General features: G+C 44.0%; 1 protein-coding gene across 1 annotated transcript in view; it reads right to left on the reverse strand.

Annotated features, from left to right (window-relative positions):
* The window catches only part of REPS2 (RALBP1 associated Eps domain containing 2), a 103,642-nt gene extending 94,336 nt beyond the window's left edge, over positions 1 to 9,306 (reverse strand). Inside the window, exon 1 of the mRNA XM_055702050.1 lies at positions 9,023 to 9,306. Coding sequence (XP_055558025.1) covers positions 9,023 to 9,220 — 198 coding nt within the window. The 5' untranslated portion in view covers positions 9,221 to 9,306. The remainder of the gene's footprint in view (positions 1 to 9,022) is intronic.
* Between the last annotated feature and the right edge of the window lie 5,737 nt (positions 9,307 to 15,043).

Genomic DNA, 15,043 nt, shown 5'->3' on the forward strand with positions numbered 1-15,043 from the left:
TCCCTCATTTCAAAGGAATTTTTTTCTAAAATGAGCTTCTTTCTTCAGTAGTTACTGTGCTGTGATTTTCTAGACTAGCTACCCCGTAAAAAAAGTTGATGCTCGCTATACCCATCCTATTTTATCACATTTCACACATTTCCTAAGTTCATTTCCCTAGCACTCACAACTACAGCAGGTACTTTTAAAGGCAACGCAGAAAACACTCAAAACATTATCTTCTACAATCGTGCAGTTATCTTAATCAGTATCACAAATTAAAAATCCTTCTTGAGTTACGAATTATTTTTAAGACTGAAGAGCTATCAAAAGACCACTGTGTATGCTGTGTGTAAAGGACCTGCCCTTCCCTGATCTTACACTCCATTTACCTCTAGTTTGAATCAACACATCACTTAGAAAAGCAGCTTAAAATTTTCTCTTCCACATCACTAAACAAAACCCTAAAATTATGCTTGCACCTTATGTGTTGAAATGCGTCATTCAGTCAGTGATAACCTACTTGTTTGCATCTAAACCAAGCATTCGTCCTCAATTCAGCTAAAGAACACAGGACTTCAAAACAGCAACATCAGACAGTCAAAGACAACATCATCTCCAGTGCCCATGCACAGTATGCCAGCATTTTATAGCACATTTTATATCATGACTTGTATTTGCATTTCTGTCTGTACATACTAAAAGTAGCCTACGGCTATTAAAACAAAGATGTTCTTATAAAAGCAGCAATTATTCAGAGGAGGAAGGAAAGTAAAAATATAAAATTAAATAAATACATATATCACACTGGGTTCATTTTTCCACCCTCTCCATTTATTTTCATTTCTGGCATTTGAAACCTCCCAGTACTTCACCTTTTACTGCTCCACTGCTGTTACTGTTGGTAACAAATTAATTCTGACAGTGTTTGTCAGCCCATAGCATTCATCCAGTTTTGCAAATGATTATAGACACATTGTTTTATTCTGAAAGACCATCATCTTGGATTCCATAGGACATCATTGTGTAAATTATGCCAGAAGTAAATAATGCATGAAATGTGAAATGTTACCTATGCCAAAGCAGATCTAATGTTTCTTGGTGTGGAAAAAGACTTTAAAAAGAAAAAGGATTTAAAAAAAAAAAAAGTAAACTGATTTGAAAGGCTCATGCCAAAAAAAGACTTGAAATTTATAATAACAATAATAAAGTAATGGCACAGACATTTACTATTGACAGTAGAATTCAGCTTCATGACTCATACTGTAGTGAGCAAGCAGACACCATGGGCCACGTTCAAACAGCTTAAATTCAAACTGAGCCAAGTGTTTCCCATTAGCCAACTCTAAATTTTCAGTGCTACCAAGCCAGTGGTAATTACAAGGTCTGAATCCAGGGTTTCAAGTATGGCCCTACTCAAAGGAGTAGCTCCCCACCACCTCCTGTCAGAGAAGAACATCAACCGAGGTGCACGCTGAGATTGCAGGACTATGCAGATGCAAGGGTAAGAGAACAGAAGAACCATTTGCAGCCTTCTTGGATGGGGGAAGACTGCTCAGGACAGAAAACAAAACAAACAAAGCAATCAAAAATAAAGAAGCAGAAGAAAAAGCTGAAGACGTGCTTTGGTTGTCAGGCTACCTGAAGTTTCTCAAAACCTTCTGTTGTTGTTACAGACATCTGCCAACCATGCTGCTGTAAGTGGGGCGCTCAGCAACTCCTGTTGGTTAGGAAGGCCTCTGAATGACTCATCCAGGTACAAGAGAGGATTTAACAGGCAGCACGCAACCTTGGGGTCCTTTCAAACCGGCCTAGTCCCAGCCGGAGCAAGCCCACCAGCCCAGCGCAGGCGTGCTCCGCACGGAGGGACAGCCTGCTGCGGGGACGCTCGTCACAGAGGGCTCCTTCAGCGCTGCTCTCCACACGTACCACCCGGTGTCTAGGGCAACTGGCAGCACAAAGCATCTCAACCTTCACGTTTACAAGGCAGGTTCGTGGGAGAAATAAGCTATTTAAAACATTATTTAAGTCTAAAGAGATAAGACCCTAATTTGATATTTTTCTAGATAAAGATCTGCCTCGCCATCATCAAAACAAGGGTTTGTAGTTTTTTTCTAAACAAATATGGTAACATTTCTGTTTTTACCAGCAACTAATATTTTAAAACATATTTAAACAAGCACATAGCTTAAGATAGATCTTAAATTCTTATTTTTTAAGATATTAAATAAGATTTACTTGTGTAGGTACATGTGATATATGCAAAGTAAGTTTTGATGAAAACAAATTAATTTAAAAATATACAGACCATCGTCTAGAAAATGAAACCCACACATTTCTTATGTACACAAACATCTGGAAGTTTACAAAAACACCTTTTCTCTTTTAAACACTTTAGTAAATAAACTATAATTTGCAGTTAGTTATTTAGCTGATTATTTCCGGTCACTGTGTCCTACCAGATCACAGAACTAACGGGTCTCATCCCACCACATCTTTCCACCTCATCACTGTAGCTAAACTGCAAAGGGCAGCCAGGGGGGGAGAAGCCCTTCCCAACAGAGTTCTCAATTTTCTCCATTTTATTCAGTGGTCACCAAATAACGCTCCTGAACACACTTGAAAAAGAAAATATTCCCTCTGTTCAGGAAGAGGGGATTACTATTTCTCCACAGTTGGTTTTCTACTGCAGCACCCTCTTCTAGTTAATTATCCACTAACTCAGATGTTGAGCTGTCTGACTGCCTTCAAAAGTTGAACTACCACATATTGCTCATTAATGTTTTATTTTACCATACTGCTGGCATGTTTAGATGCTAATACATCAAAGAATATTGCTTTACAAGTATTATATCAAATGTATTGCTCAATTCATAATATTGTAAATTTAAATAGGTTATTTATCCTGATCCCTCGTCACAGAAATACTTGTTACATCTTTCATGAATCTATCCTGGCTAAGTTTTTCAGCTCAGCTAAATTCATGTTTTCAGAGTTTAGATCAACACTTTTTTTGTGGGGGGTGTCTGTGCTAGATTCACCCACTGAGGTAACTGAACTCTGCGTATAACACCTCCTTTGCAAAACAGATTGTGGACAGTATCAATCAATCTGTATATAAATATCACAACACTGATAGCATATTGCTATCATATTGTTGCGATATTTATATACAGACTGACTGATAAATGCACAAGTAAAAGAGGTTATACTCAACTGTTTGCTGAACCCACTGCACTTGCCTAAGTACTGTGACAAAACAACTTATTTAAAAAAGAAAAAAATATATATAAAAAAAACCCCACCAGTCGTCTTCATCTCATCCCTGCTTCATACTGCAGCATCCTCTCTTAAAGAGAGCTGCTTTCATCCCAATGGATCCTTGTAGTTATTTTAAATCACTGGCACAGCAAAGCATTATTTTATTGGAAAATAAAATAATTAATTCATACTTGGTTGTTATGAGGGTTAATTACTGAAAGCTGCAGGCCTTGATCAGACTGATTCTGACCATCCCAAGCAGGTCTGGGAGTCTCTGGTTTTACAGCGTGATTTGAAACACACTTGGGAAGGAACAGCTTCTATGTATCTTCCACTGTGTATGTTGACACCAAGGCACTCAAAAACTACTGATCTTTTAGGTAGTGACTACTAAATGATAGTTTAAATGATACGCAATAGTTTAAAGATGTACAAAGACCTGATTTTTTTTTTAATGGAATATATCATCAAGATACATCCAGGTGAAGTTTTACCCTTTACCTTGTTATAATACTGCTACTGTGGTTTTTACATCTGGATTTTGCATGTTCCTACTTATGCAAAAACAAGTTTGCTTGTGACTCTAGAAAGCCAATGACAATTCGGGGACCGTGGACAGAAGTACTGATATCAAAATGTCAGTTTTCCTTTCTTTTTCTTGTTGTACCGCTTACATAAAGTTGTATTTCTTTTTTTTTTTTCTTTTATTTCTTCCTTACTCAAAGATGTCAGTAGGATGTTAACTTCTCTGTTACATCACCTTTTGATGGACCCGCTGTTAGTCAGTCAGTTAAATCCCAATGCCACCACTAGCATAATGCCAAATTCTGTCAAGGGGTACAACAGAGTGAATTTTATCTTTTTTAAAGTAACAGTAAGTCCAGACTTTCCTCACTCAAAAAGCTCATTTTTTAACTGCCACAGTTGTTGTTCTTTTCCGCCTGTTTGAAGCAGACAGTTAATCCCACCCCAGCTATCGTGCAGGTAGTAATTTATGCTTATGGAATTTAAAAAAACACATTACAGAAAAGCCAACCCTCATGGGCATCTTTCCAAAGAAAGACCGACTTAGCAACTTTTTTTTTTATTCTATTCACACTTCTGCTTTTTGAACACAAAAATACAGTTAAACTGTAGAGTTACAACAATAGAGACAAGTCATGATAAATACAGATTAACTCACAAAGCCTGTGGAAGAAAGGCAAGATCGTTGGTCTGTGCTCCTACTCACACAGAGCTGGAACGAGAGTCCCAGCTAAAAAAAATGCAGCGTCTGTGCACTCCCGCATCACACAATTAATACTTGTCATCCTTGGAGCTCAAAATAAGGCAGTGTGTTCATTTGCAGAGGAAAGACTGCATTTTCTTAAGAAAACTGGATCTCTGTGCTGACAGCGCAAGTCCACAAATAGGATTAAGGTTTATAAAACTGGGAATTAAAGACACCATCAGACAACCAAGTGAGAATGAATCAAGTAAGTCCCAAGCTAATAAAAAGAGATAAGCATTTTACTGTAAATCTTGAGTCTAACCCTGCTCCCTAATTTCTTAGGCCAAAATCTTCAGAGACCACAGTAACACCAACAAACAGTAGAACTAGCACAGGTACCTCACCTTTGCTGATCAGGGGGCAATGACTCTACAAAGCACTATTTTATCTGGAAGCGATGCAGACATCAGCCCACCAGCACTCGGCACCTGTAACAAATGCACTTTGGTGTCCCAGACCCAAGGAGCGGAGGCTGTACTCGCTGGCAGCCAGCTTCAAAACAGGGTCAAAAATGGCTTGCCCAAAATGAGACAAGGCACCCCATCCACCGTCAACACTTGTGGCACAGTGGTTAGCATGGAGTATTGACATTCCGAACAGTGAGGGAGCACAACCAAACCGATTTCTCTAAAAAGGCCAGAAACCCCAGAGTTTGCCCTTGTGGGCAGGCACACAAACCTGTTGCTGTCATCTACTGATGGCCATCAGTGATGCCTCCTGCCCCGAGATGCAGTCACTTCTTCATTCCTCCTAACTGCTAGCATACCTCTGCCTGCCTTCTTCCCTCTTAAGAAGTGTTATCAAAATTGATGTAGCAAAGTACACTGTGGGACCACCTTTGCTTCAGCAACAGTGACTTCAAAACACTCTTTTTTCTTTGCACAAATTCAGTTCTTTTTCTGTTTATTATGAGCCAAAGCATAGGGAACACCATTTTCAACTTGACCAACACGGGTAAATATAAATCCAGCTGATGCTATTACATTTCTTCTATTTCTGACAGTCTACACAACCACATGGCACGTGACTAGTCTGCTTCTTCCTCCTTTGACATAAATACTGTAAAAAATAATAACAGTCCTAGCACAGATCTTTCAGGCAAGAGATTACAGACATTTTACAGAGTTACTTTAAAAGCCCCTGGCGAAGAATTGGCCACAGGCTTTGCGCAAGTCTAAATAAAATCTTAATGGTTCTGCCTTTCTGCGACTAGCCATATAGTGCGGTTACTTTCAGTACACGGGGGAGGTATGATTACACAGTCTGCAAAAACCACGCTGTCCTGTCCCTGTCATGCCCTTCTCCATCCTGTAAAGTGTCTGAAATTTTTCATTTCAGTGCTAACTTTAACCATTTTTCCAGAACTAAGATCACTTGCCAAGTTCATTCTTCAGTCCCTTCTTTAAGGAAAGTTAAATAGGTACAGCCTCTGCTGTACCCTACTGCCCAGCACAAGAGCTGGCTTTGGTGAGCCTGGGTGTAACGAACCTGTGTTCAATCGCTTCACTCGTAGCAAGCCCTGGGACTCTCGGGTGCACACCATCTGTTCCTACTGACCCGCTGCTCTTGGATTTTTTCCACTCATTCCAGCATTTCCTCTTCTGGCACATGCTCGCACATTCCCTACCTGCTCTCCGTTACCTAGCCTCTTTCTTCTAAATAAAACTCTTGGATCAAGCCAACTAACATTTAAACTAAACAAAACCCTTGCCTGTCCGCTGTTTGGGAGCGCACATCACTGCTTTTCCTACAGGAACTGACATATTCAACAGCACTGCTCCAGCTGGGATGCACCCACATGGTTTTTGTCTAGATCGCATGCCCTGCCATTAGAGTTAAGGAAGGTGGAAGGAGATTTCCCCATGAGGCTTGTGAGCATCCTCCTGATCAACAAGAAATCCCAACCAAAGACTGTATAAGGAAAGGCTCCTTTCTCAAAGGTTTAACCCACTTACTACACAAGTACAAATGCCTGAAGACAAGAGCACAGGTTCAGGACTTTGCCATGGCACAAGATGCCAGTTCTGGAAGCATACTGATCTGTAAAACTGCTCCTCAAGGAATACCTTGAGAATAAAATGCTGTAAACTGTACATTGCTTACAAAATGGTCCATGGCCATCCCTTGTCATAGCCCACACAAGGGCCAGGGAATGGTGTTAACAATCTTGCAGAATGTGCAGGCTCTGCTTCATAGAAATCCAGAACTGGTTTCCGATTCAACTCTCCCCGTTTCTGACACGGCAAAACTCAGCACGACCATTTCTCAGTTGGTCAGTAGGGATGCCTGCACACTAAGCACTAATTGTGACAGATGGGGATTTTTAAAAGCATTTAAAAAAAAAAAAAAAAGCTTTCATGGTCAACATTTATTTCAAAGAAAACATGTTATCTTAACTCAAAAAATGAGCTGCCTCTGCCTAAAATGGGTGTTCCCTGTACTAGCAGAAAACATATACCATGAACCTCTGTGCATCGTTCCCATAATTGTTAGAATGATAAGGTTTTTTAAACAGAAACTATTAGATTGCATTTTTGGAGGACGATAAAAGACAAAGTATCAGCAAATATCTCAAACAATGTTGTGTGGTTTTCCCTATTAAAACATTCTCATTTCCAACTTTTTTTTTTTTTTTTAAACACATTACGTTAATTCATTTTTTTCTTAAGTCCCGGTAAATGTTAGTAAGAATACCTGACAGCAGTGGATTCTAAGGACAGGCGTTCCAGCCACGGAGCAGAGCATAACTGTAATTAATACCATATAAACAAGGGACCGGGGAGGAAGGAGGAAGAGAAACAGCTCCAGATCCCACAGGCCTTATTATCCAAATATTCCTTAAGCCAATTACAGGCTTGTTTCCCAGTAACATACTCTCCATAGCATAAATATACCTGGAAATAATCTAATAGTAAAAAACAAGAACATTAAAAAAAAACCCAAAACACAAGCATTTCCAGGCTTATGTCACACATTACTATCAAAATGACTCCCAAAACAGACTATGAAAATAATATGATAATAAATTTTATTTAAATGATAGGGTAAGGAACTGCACAGTAAAAATAAGAGGGTTTTTCTGTACTACTTTGGAAAATGAAGTGACTCATATCAAAGTCATATAAATTTACTAATAGGGTTTTAAAAAGTTTCTTAAATGTGCCTTCTTATTTGAAATAAAACACCTTCGTCTTCCTCTTTGCAATGCAAAGGCCTACTCTTGGTGCTCGATCTATGTGAAATCCCTATGTTCACCATCCAATTCACCTGGAAGACCAAGGCCACAACATGGCTCAAAATTAAGCGGTAACTACAGTGCTCGGTAACATTTCTGTTTTACAGATCTGGTAAATAGCACAAGTAAGCAAAGAAAATATCCTCAAAATATCATCACTTTTGTTCAGAATCACCCGTGCAATATGAATTTGTGTTAAGTCATTATAAGATGACCTGACAGCTATGAGGAAAGCCGCAGGAAGAGGTCAGTACCCTCAGGCAGTGCCGAGGCACAACTGTACTTCAGCTTAACTCAGCATAACTTTTTTTCTGCTTCATAAATAAAAGCTACTGAAGAACAGAACTCCTGTAAATAAAAATAATAATAATAAAAAAAAAAAAACACGGAAATGCCCAATACTTCTGGCAATAAACCAAACAGAAATAGGGTAACTGCAGTGCACTGGTCAAGTCACTAATCCACAGGTGGAGAAGACCACAGGAGCGGTTGGGTTCCTTCTGCCCATCGCCGGCGGCGGATGGCACAAGCCTCCTCACTCCCCGACCGAGCTCTTCCTCGAAACTACGGGAGGGTCCCACCTGGCAGCTCTGCGGGGACCTTTCCCGGGACCCTCCTGCTCGGACCGTGCAAGAGCCCCTTACCTGGCACCTAAATGTATTTGTTCTCAAGAACAGACCTGCAAACACCATCCCACCTACAGATCTTTTTCACTAACACAACACTTGGAAAATAAATAAAAAAAAAAAAAAAACCAGCGCAAAGCCAGGAACTAAACACATCGCACGCCCTTTACAGCCCTGCGAACACAACTGTCTTTACGGTGCGCGGGGGCCCTTCGGAGGACGCGGGGGCCATGCCCGGCCCGCAAGCACCGCCCCAGGGCTGCGCGCCACCGCCGCACGGACCGGCGGCACACCGCCCACCGGCACCGGCACGCCGCCCCCCCGGCACCCACACACCTGGCGGCAATAAGGATCGCGACTGCCGAAAACTGGCGGCACCAGCGGCTCACCTGAAGAAAAGCCAGCGGGTACACAGCGGCCGCGGGCACCGCCGTCCCCGCCGCTGCGGCGGGCAGCCCTGCCCCGCTCCCCCGCGCTCCGCGCCCGCCCCAGCCGCCGCCGCTCGTCCCGGCCCCGCGGGCAGGGCAAGGGCGTCGGGGCACCGGCCCGCCGCGCAGCCCCGAACTTCCCGGCGGAGGCAGCGCCAGCCCCTCTCCCGCCGGGCCGGGGGAGCGCGTCCCGCCACGTCCCCGCAACTTCGGGGCGACCCACCTGGTGCAGCGTGTCCGGGGGTAGCTGGGAGGCCCGGAACAGCTCGCCCACGCTGCTGCCCCCGGCGGCCGCCTCGGGGGGCGGGCAGCACCGCGAGAAGAGCTCGGAGTAGCGCTGCTGCTCGCTCTCGCTCAGCGGCAGGAGCAGACCCCCGGTACCGCCGGCGGCGGCGGCCCCCCCCGCCGGCCCCTGCTCCATGGCGGGGCGGCGCAGGCAGAGCGGCGCGGCGGGGCAGCGGGTGCCGCGCCGCCGGAGGGGGGAGGTGTGGCGGGCGGGAGGCGGCGCCGCGCTGCGGCGGGGAAGGTGAGTCCCCGCCCCCGCCCGGTGAGGGCTCCGCGCCGGCCCCGCAGTGCCCCCGCCGCCGCCGGGAGCCGCTCCCGGCCCCGCCTCGCCCCGCCGCTCCGCCCCGCCCCGCAGCCAGCGGCCCTGCGTGGGGACCCGCCGGCCGCGGCCCCGCGTGGCGCTGGCGTCCCCTCACGGCTCCGCCGCCGCCGGCCCGGCCCTCGCCAGGCGCCTGTTTCTTTTCTTACATATTTTTTTCAGTCGGTTTTGGGTCAATCCCAAGTACCGGCCGCCTGCGCTGCCACCCGCCGCGGGCGGTGGGTGCCCCAGGGGCAGCCCCGTCGCTGCGCCACAGGGCGGGCACCGGGGCCCAGCGCCGCGGCCGGCCGGGTGCACAGGCGGCAAAGCCCCCCGGGCTGCCAGCGTGCCCCCCGCCCCAGCCGTGCCCCCACCCGCCGCGGGGCTGTGCTGGGGGGCTCCCCGCGCCCCCCGACACCTCGGGCCCCCGGCAGCCGTTCGAGCGCGGTGCCGGGAGCGGCGGGGGGCGCCGCGGCGCAGGCGGGGATGCGGACCCCGAGCGACCCCCGACGGGCCGCTTGGCCGGGCACTATCTCGCCGCGCGCGCTGTAGTTTTTTGCTTTAACGTGAAGGGCAGAGCGCCCCTAGTTTACAGACACGAGTCCCCTTCGTGTGACTCCCCTGTCAGCAGTGACACCGTACGCGTTCCCCTTGCAGGCCGAGCATCCCCTTCACAGCCGGCTGGCCGGGTGGCACATCCCACCCAGGAGCGTGTCTGTGGGTCCCTCGCTGGTTGTAGGAGCCTTTGCCTCCCAGCAGTTCCTCGGGGCATTTCAAGGAATGGGGTACCTGAGCTGGAGCGGATCCTTGTGAATGCCCGTGACCCGCAGAAGAGTCAACGGTTGTCGCGGCAGCTTCGGTTTTGCTCGCAGTGCTGTGCCATGAGCAGCATGTGGCCCATGCTGCCAGCCACATCCCTAAACACAAAACATTTAGGATGTCAGCGTGGTTTAATGATCTATATGCTTGTCCAGTATTAATTCTGGCAAAATACAAAATCCAAATATAATAACTTTACATAATGTTTTTACTAGAAAATACTGGGTTAGTGTTACTTCAGTTAAAATCACTATTAGTCTAATTTATGGTCTGTCAAGCAGAAAAAAAATTTACTAGCTCATCACCTCTGTCCTTATTAACAAAGACCTGTTCTCTCTTCTTAAAATCTTTTTAAAAACTACTATATCCTCTCCACACCACATATCTGAGCCTCCTTCCCACCTGCACAAAACATGCAAGCTTTTAATTCCTCTACTTTGAAATGAAGATCTGTGCCTGTCTTCTCAATGTGTGGAACGCTGAATGGGTTGGGAGTTGCAGTTACTGGCGGGTGAATAATTCATGACTGCGTTTAAGAATGGAGTGTTATGGAGAAATCTTTGTTTCTTTAGGGACAGTAGATTGCCACGGTATTTTCTCATTTTAAAACATACTGTTTCAAAGAAGGGCAAGTCTACTTTAGAAACTGAATCTTGTAGCCCAACTTAAAGTGGCAAAGACCTGTAGTAGTTCAGAAAAATTCTGAGTCCTCTTGAAACGGCTCAGCAGAGCAGAGAGCAAACAACCCCTCAAATGCTAGGTTCTTCACCTGGAGCATCCTAAAATGTCTCCGACCTTTTTCTGTATCTTCAGTCAGGTACAAGTCAGAGGAGATGGTGCCAGCCATGCGGAGATGACGTAGGGCTTTACCTAACTATTGCCAGATTTAATTATATGACTCTCATGATATCTTCCAGCCAGCTTATGGAAGAACAGCTGTCTTACAGCTGAACTTGAACAAAGAGATATTGAGATGCTGACAAGCAAAGGAAAATACTGTCAACAATTTGTGCTAATTGTGCATTTTCCTGCGCCTGAAGATGCTTGTTGATAATGGACCAGCTCAATGCTTGTGATGCTAATGTCTCTTCATAACAAATACTCCCTTCTCCAACACCCCAGCAGACACCGTTTGACCTTTGTTGATGTGTTGGCCTCAGTTTTTCTGTTTTTCTGAGGTGGCCCATGGCAGGAAGATATTGGAAACACCCACTGTCGCAGCACACAATAGTCTCTTTTACCAGCCACACCTCTAATTGCAAACCACCACAGCTGCTTCCCTCTCCCCCCCGCCCCTTCCCCCCCCACACCCTGTTGGGACAGCTTTGTCTTCTTCCTCAACCTGTAAGACTTGCGTTCCTCTCTCCACACATCCCACTCTCATCAGAAACGACACGGTGGCAGTGTCCAAAAACAGTCTACCCCAATATTATAATCTTCAACGTGTCATCCCCAGGCCACTAAAGAAGTGAACTCCCACAAGCCAAGGAAGGAAGCAGGGAAATCCATGTCTTTTATTTCTGCAAAATAAGTGTGAGCTTACAGGTGTAACGGGTGTGAGCTGAACACCCCACGGGCATAAGCACACCTTTGGGGACTGAGGGGTTGCTCAGGTGTCAATCTGTCACCTCTGAGCTGCTGGTGTCCTTCAGCACTTAGCAGTGCCAACTGCACTGGCTTACTCTGCTCAATCCAACACACAACTGCACTGGCTTACTCTGCTCAATCCAACACTCACAGGGAGCTTTAATCCTTCCTGGGTGCCAGAGCCACTTCCTATACAGTCCAGTGAGCCTGAACTCTGAAGTTCTTGTGAGGGTGCAATAGTTCAGACTGAGAGGCACTTCACGATAGCAGAAGCCGTACAAGTGTCCTAGGAAAAGAGATTCAACCTTCCTGTTTACAGGGAAGTTGTGATGTCATTACAAGTTACAAAACTTCCCTATAACTAAGAAATGCTAAATATCAGTAAATCGAAACAGTCTAAGTATTTATCGTTTGCTGGAAAAAAATAAAGTCAGTAATGTTAACTGGATTGAAATCAGACTTATCAAAGTATGGTTTAGATCTGTGTGAGGTCCTCCTTTCTTCCTTCCCTCCCCACCCAACTATGAATGCAATGACTTACTCTAAACCCAGCCAGCAGCAGTCCTGCCAACAATTGTGTGATCACGTGTGGAAGGGAGACCAAAGTCATAGTAAAAAATAAAAAGAAATGGTACTTCCAAAGATGTGCTAGTAGGAATAGTAGTAATATGTATGATGGGTATATTTTCCTTCGGGATGAAATAGTTGGTATTAATTGTCATGTAGAATATGACATGTAATACATAATCAGCAGTAAAAGAATCCCTCCCAATATTTTAGTATTTACAGGATCCTGGAAACTATTTTTATTTGAGCAGTACAACCAAAGACCTGTCACTCAAATTAGTATGTTATTTCCCTAGTCTTAGAGTTTAGATCCTGTTAAACTTGCCCTGGCCCAGAAGGCATGAGATCTGGCTGCCAGCTTCCCATTGACAGCGAAAACATGCCACATATCACCAAACGGAGCTTCAGAAACAAATGAAATGATTGGCTGGAAAACTGTGATTTAGCTTTTTTCCAAATCAGTTCAAGTGAATCTCACCCATTGTTCTTAATAACAATCCTTTTTATTTACTCTCTTTGCAAAATGAAAGAAAACTTTGATGACAAGAACTGGTGGGGCAGATATAACTGACAAGCTTGTAGTTTCATGTATTGATTCAGTGTGCAAATACTCTTATTATTCTTTGCATTGTTGCTTGCATGAAGATGTTCCATCTCTAAGAAATACAGGAGAAATGGTTAATGAACTGTAAAATTTGATTCCCTGTTTTCCAGCTTGTTAATACCTGTAATGCATGAAAAAACCCTCAGAAGTAGTAGTTGTTTCCTAGCTCTGACCAATTAATTGTTTCAGGAATTAGATGGCATCGTAGGTGCAGATTTCCTTCTCTGAGCAGACTGTGGCAGATGCAGTTCCTCACAGTTTTTTTCTGTAAGCAACCGAGTACATAATAGAGAGTAATAGTTGGTGTCATAAAATATTTGACAAATATCCATATATTCATTCTTTGGGTGGGGAGGGAAGAAGGGAAGTAGGACCACACACAGATCTAAAGCATACTTTCGTAAGTCAAGTTTCAATCCAGTTTACATAACTGGCATTATTTTTTCTAGCAAACAATAAATACTTGAATTGTTTTGATTTACTCGTATGTATAGTTCCAGGGAAGTTTTGTAACTTATAGTGACATCACAACTAGTTGTGTTTAGAAGAGTCTTTTTACAAAGTCCTTTTACAAAGATCTATGCATGTAGTTCAAGCTTTAGTGGCATAAGGCTAAGCCCATTCACACATCTTTATAAGAGCAAGCCCAAAAAGAGTATACTGCTTTTTAGGTAACTTTCCAGGGAAGTACAGCCTACATTTCCATTAATTTCCATCAAAACACCTGGCAGTTTATTTCTTTTAAAATAATGGCTTCACGTGGAATTGAAAAAAAACCCCAAACATTAGGTGCATATTTGCTATTTTTTCAGTTTTAGTTTTAAAAATTATCCACTTCAAATTCCATAGGTGCAAAAGGACACTCAATAAATGAAGCATTAGAAAATGTGGTTCCTTTATCGTTTGTGCTTTAACTTAGGAATTTCACAAAGCCTTCAGCAACTATCCAAACACCCGGCTTCAGCCAGAATATGCCCAACCTTACTGTATTGCAGGGCAATAGCTCCAAAAGGTCCTATCATCAGCACACTTGAAAGCCTGAACCGAGGAATGCTGCCAGGAGAAAGATCTACATGATGCTGGCAGCCATATGCAGAAAAAATAAAATTTTTAAAATAGATAGATAGATAGATAGATAGATAGATAGATGAGGGATGGGATGGGACGGGACGGGACAGGATGGGGACGGACTCGACCTATGGTTGTCTTCTCCGACAGACACAAGTTAAAAGATAGCTCTTACAATATATCCTGAAAATTAACTGTATTCTCATGGACAAGGAGGGAAATCACATTAAGCAGAAAGGGCTCTTACAAGAGCATAGATTAAAGAAGATTTCTTAGTGCTTGGTGAGGCAGATAATGTTCCATCCCTTGTTTCTGTTGGCAAACTGTTACTGGCAACCACACTCTTAAGTGAAAAATTATCACAAAGAGGCACAGAGACGTTAATCATTACAATGAAGCCATTAAAGCAAAGCAAAATGTATATTTTCCATTTGAAGAAATAACAATTAAGTAAAAAATCACTCTGCATTCATTTTTCTGTGTGTCCTTCAGCTAATTTACCTCTCAAAAATTTTGCCCTCAGACTTGGAAAACAATTCTAAGAAGTGTTCGGTTATGAGATAACCTGTTGACCAAGAAGGGCTTTCAATGCTGCTACTGCAGTCTCATTATTCGCATGCAGTTTTGACCTAAGTAAGTTCCCTTTAAGGCAAATAGTATGCCTTATTCTGTCTTCCTAGCTACATTTTAACAGGGCAAATAAATGGTCCACTGTGTCCTCTAGTTAATTCATGAACTCCATACAAACCACAAACAAACCGGCTGCAGTGTGCTACGGCTTCTGCTGTTAGCACAGACAGTGGATATACACCAACAATAAATTCCATTTACGACTGATTTTCCCAGACCAAATACAGCTACAGCAACATCACTGCAATTGCAGAAAGTATCATGGAGGCATTTTCTGCAGGAACACACACCGTGCTGTAAAGCTTGTAACCTGCACGTGGTGAAGCTCTTCTTCAGCACCAGTTTGAGAAGGGCTGTACTTTCACTGCATTGCTCATTATGCAAAA

Source organism: Falco cherrug, chromosome 2 (assembly GCF_023634085.1).
Source record: "Falco cherrug isolate bFalChe1 chromosome 2, bFalChe1.pri, whole genome shotgun sequence".
NCBI lineage: Eukaryota > Metazoa > Chordata > Aves > Falconiformes > Falconidae > Falco > Falco cherrug.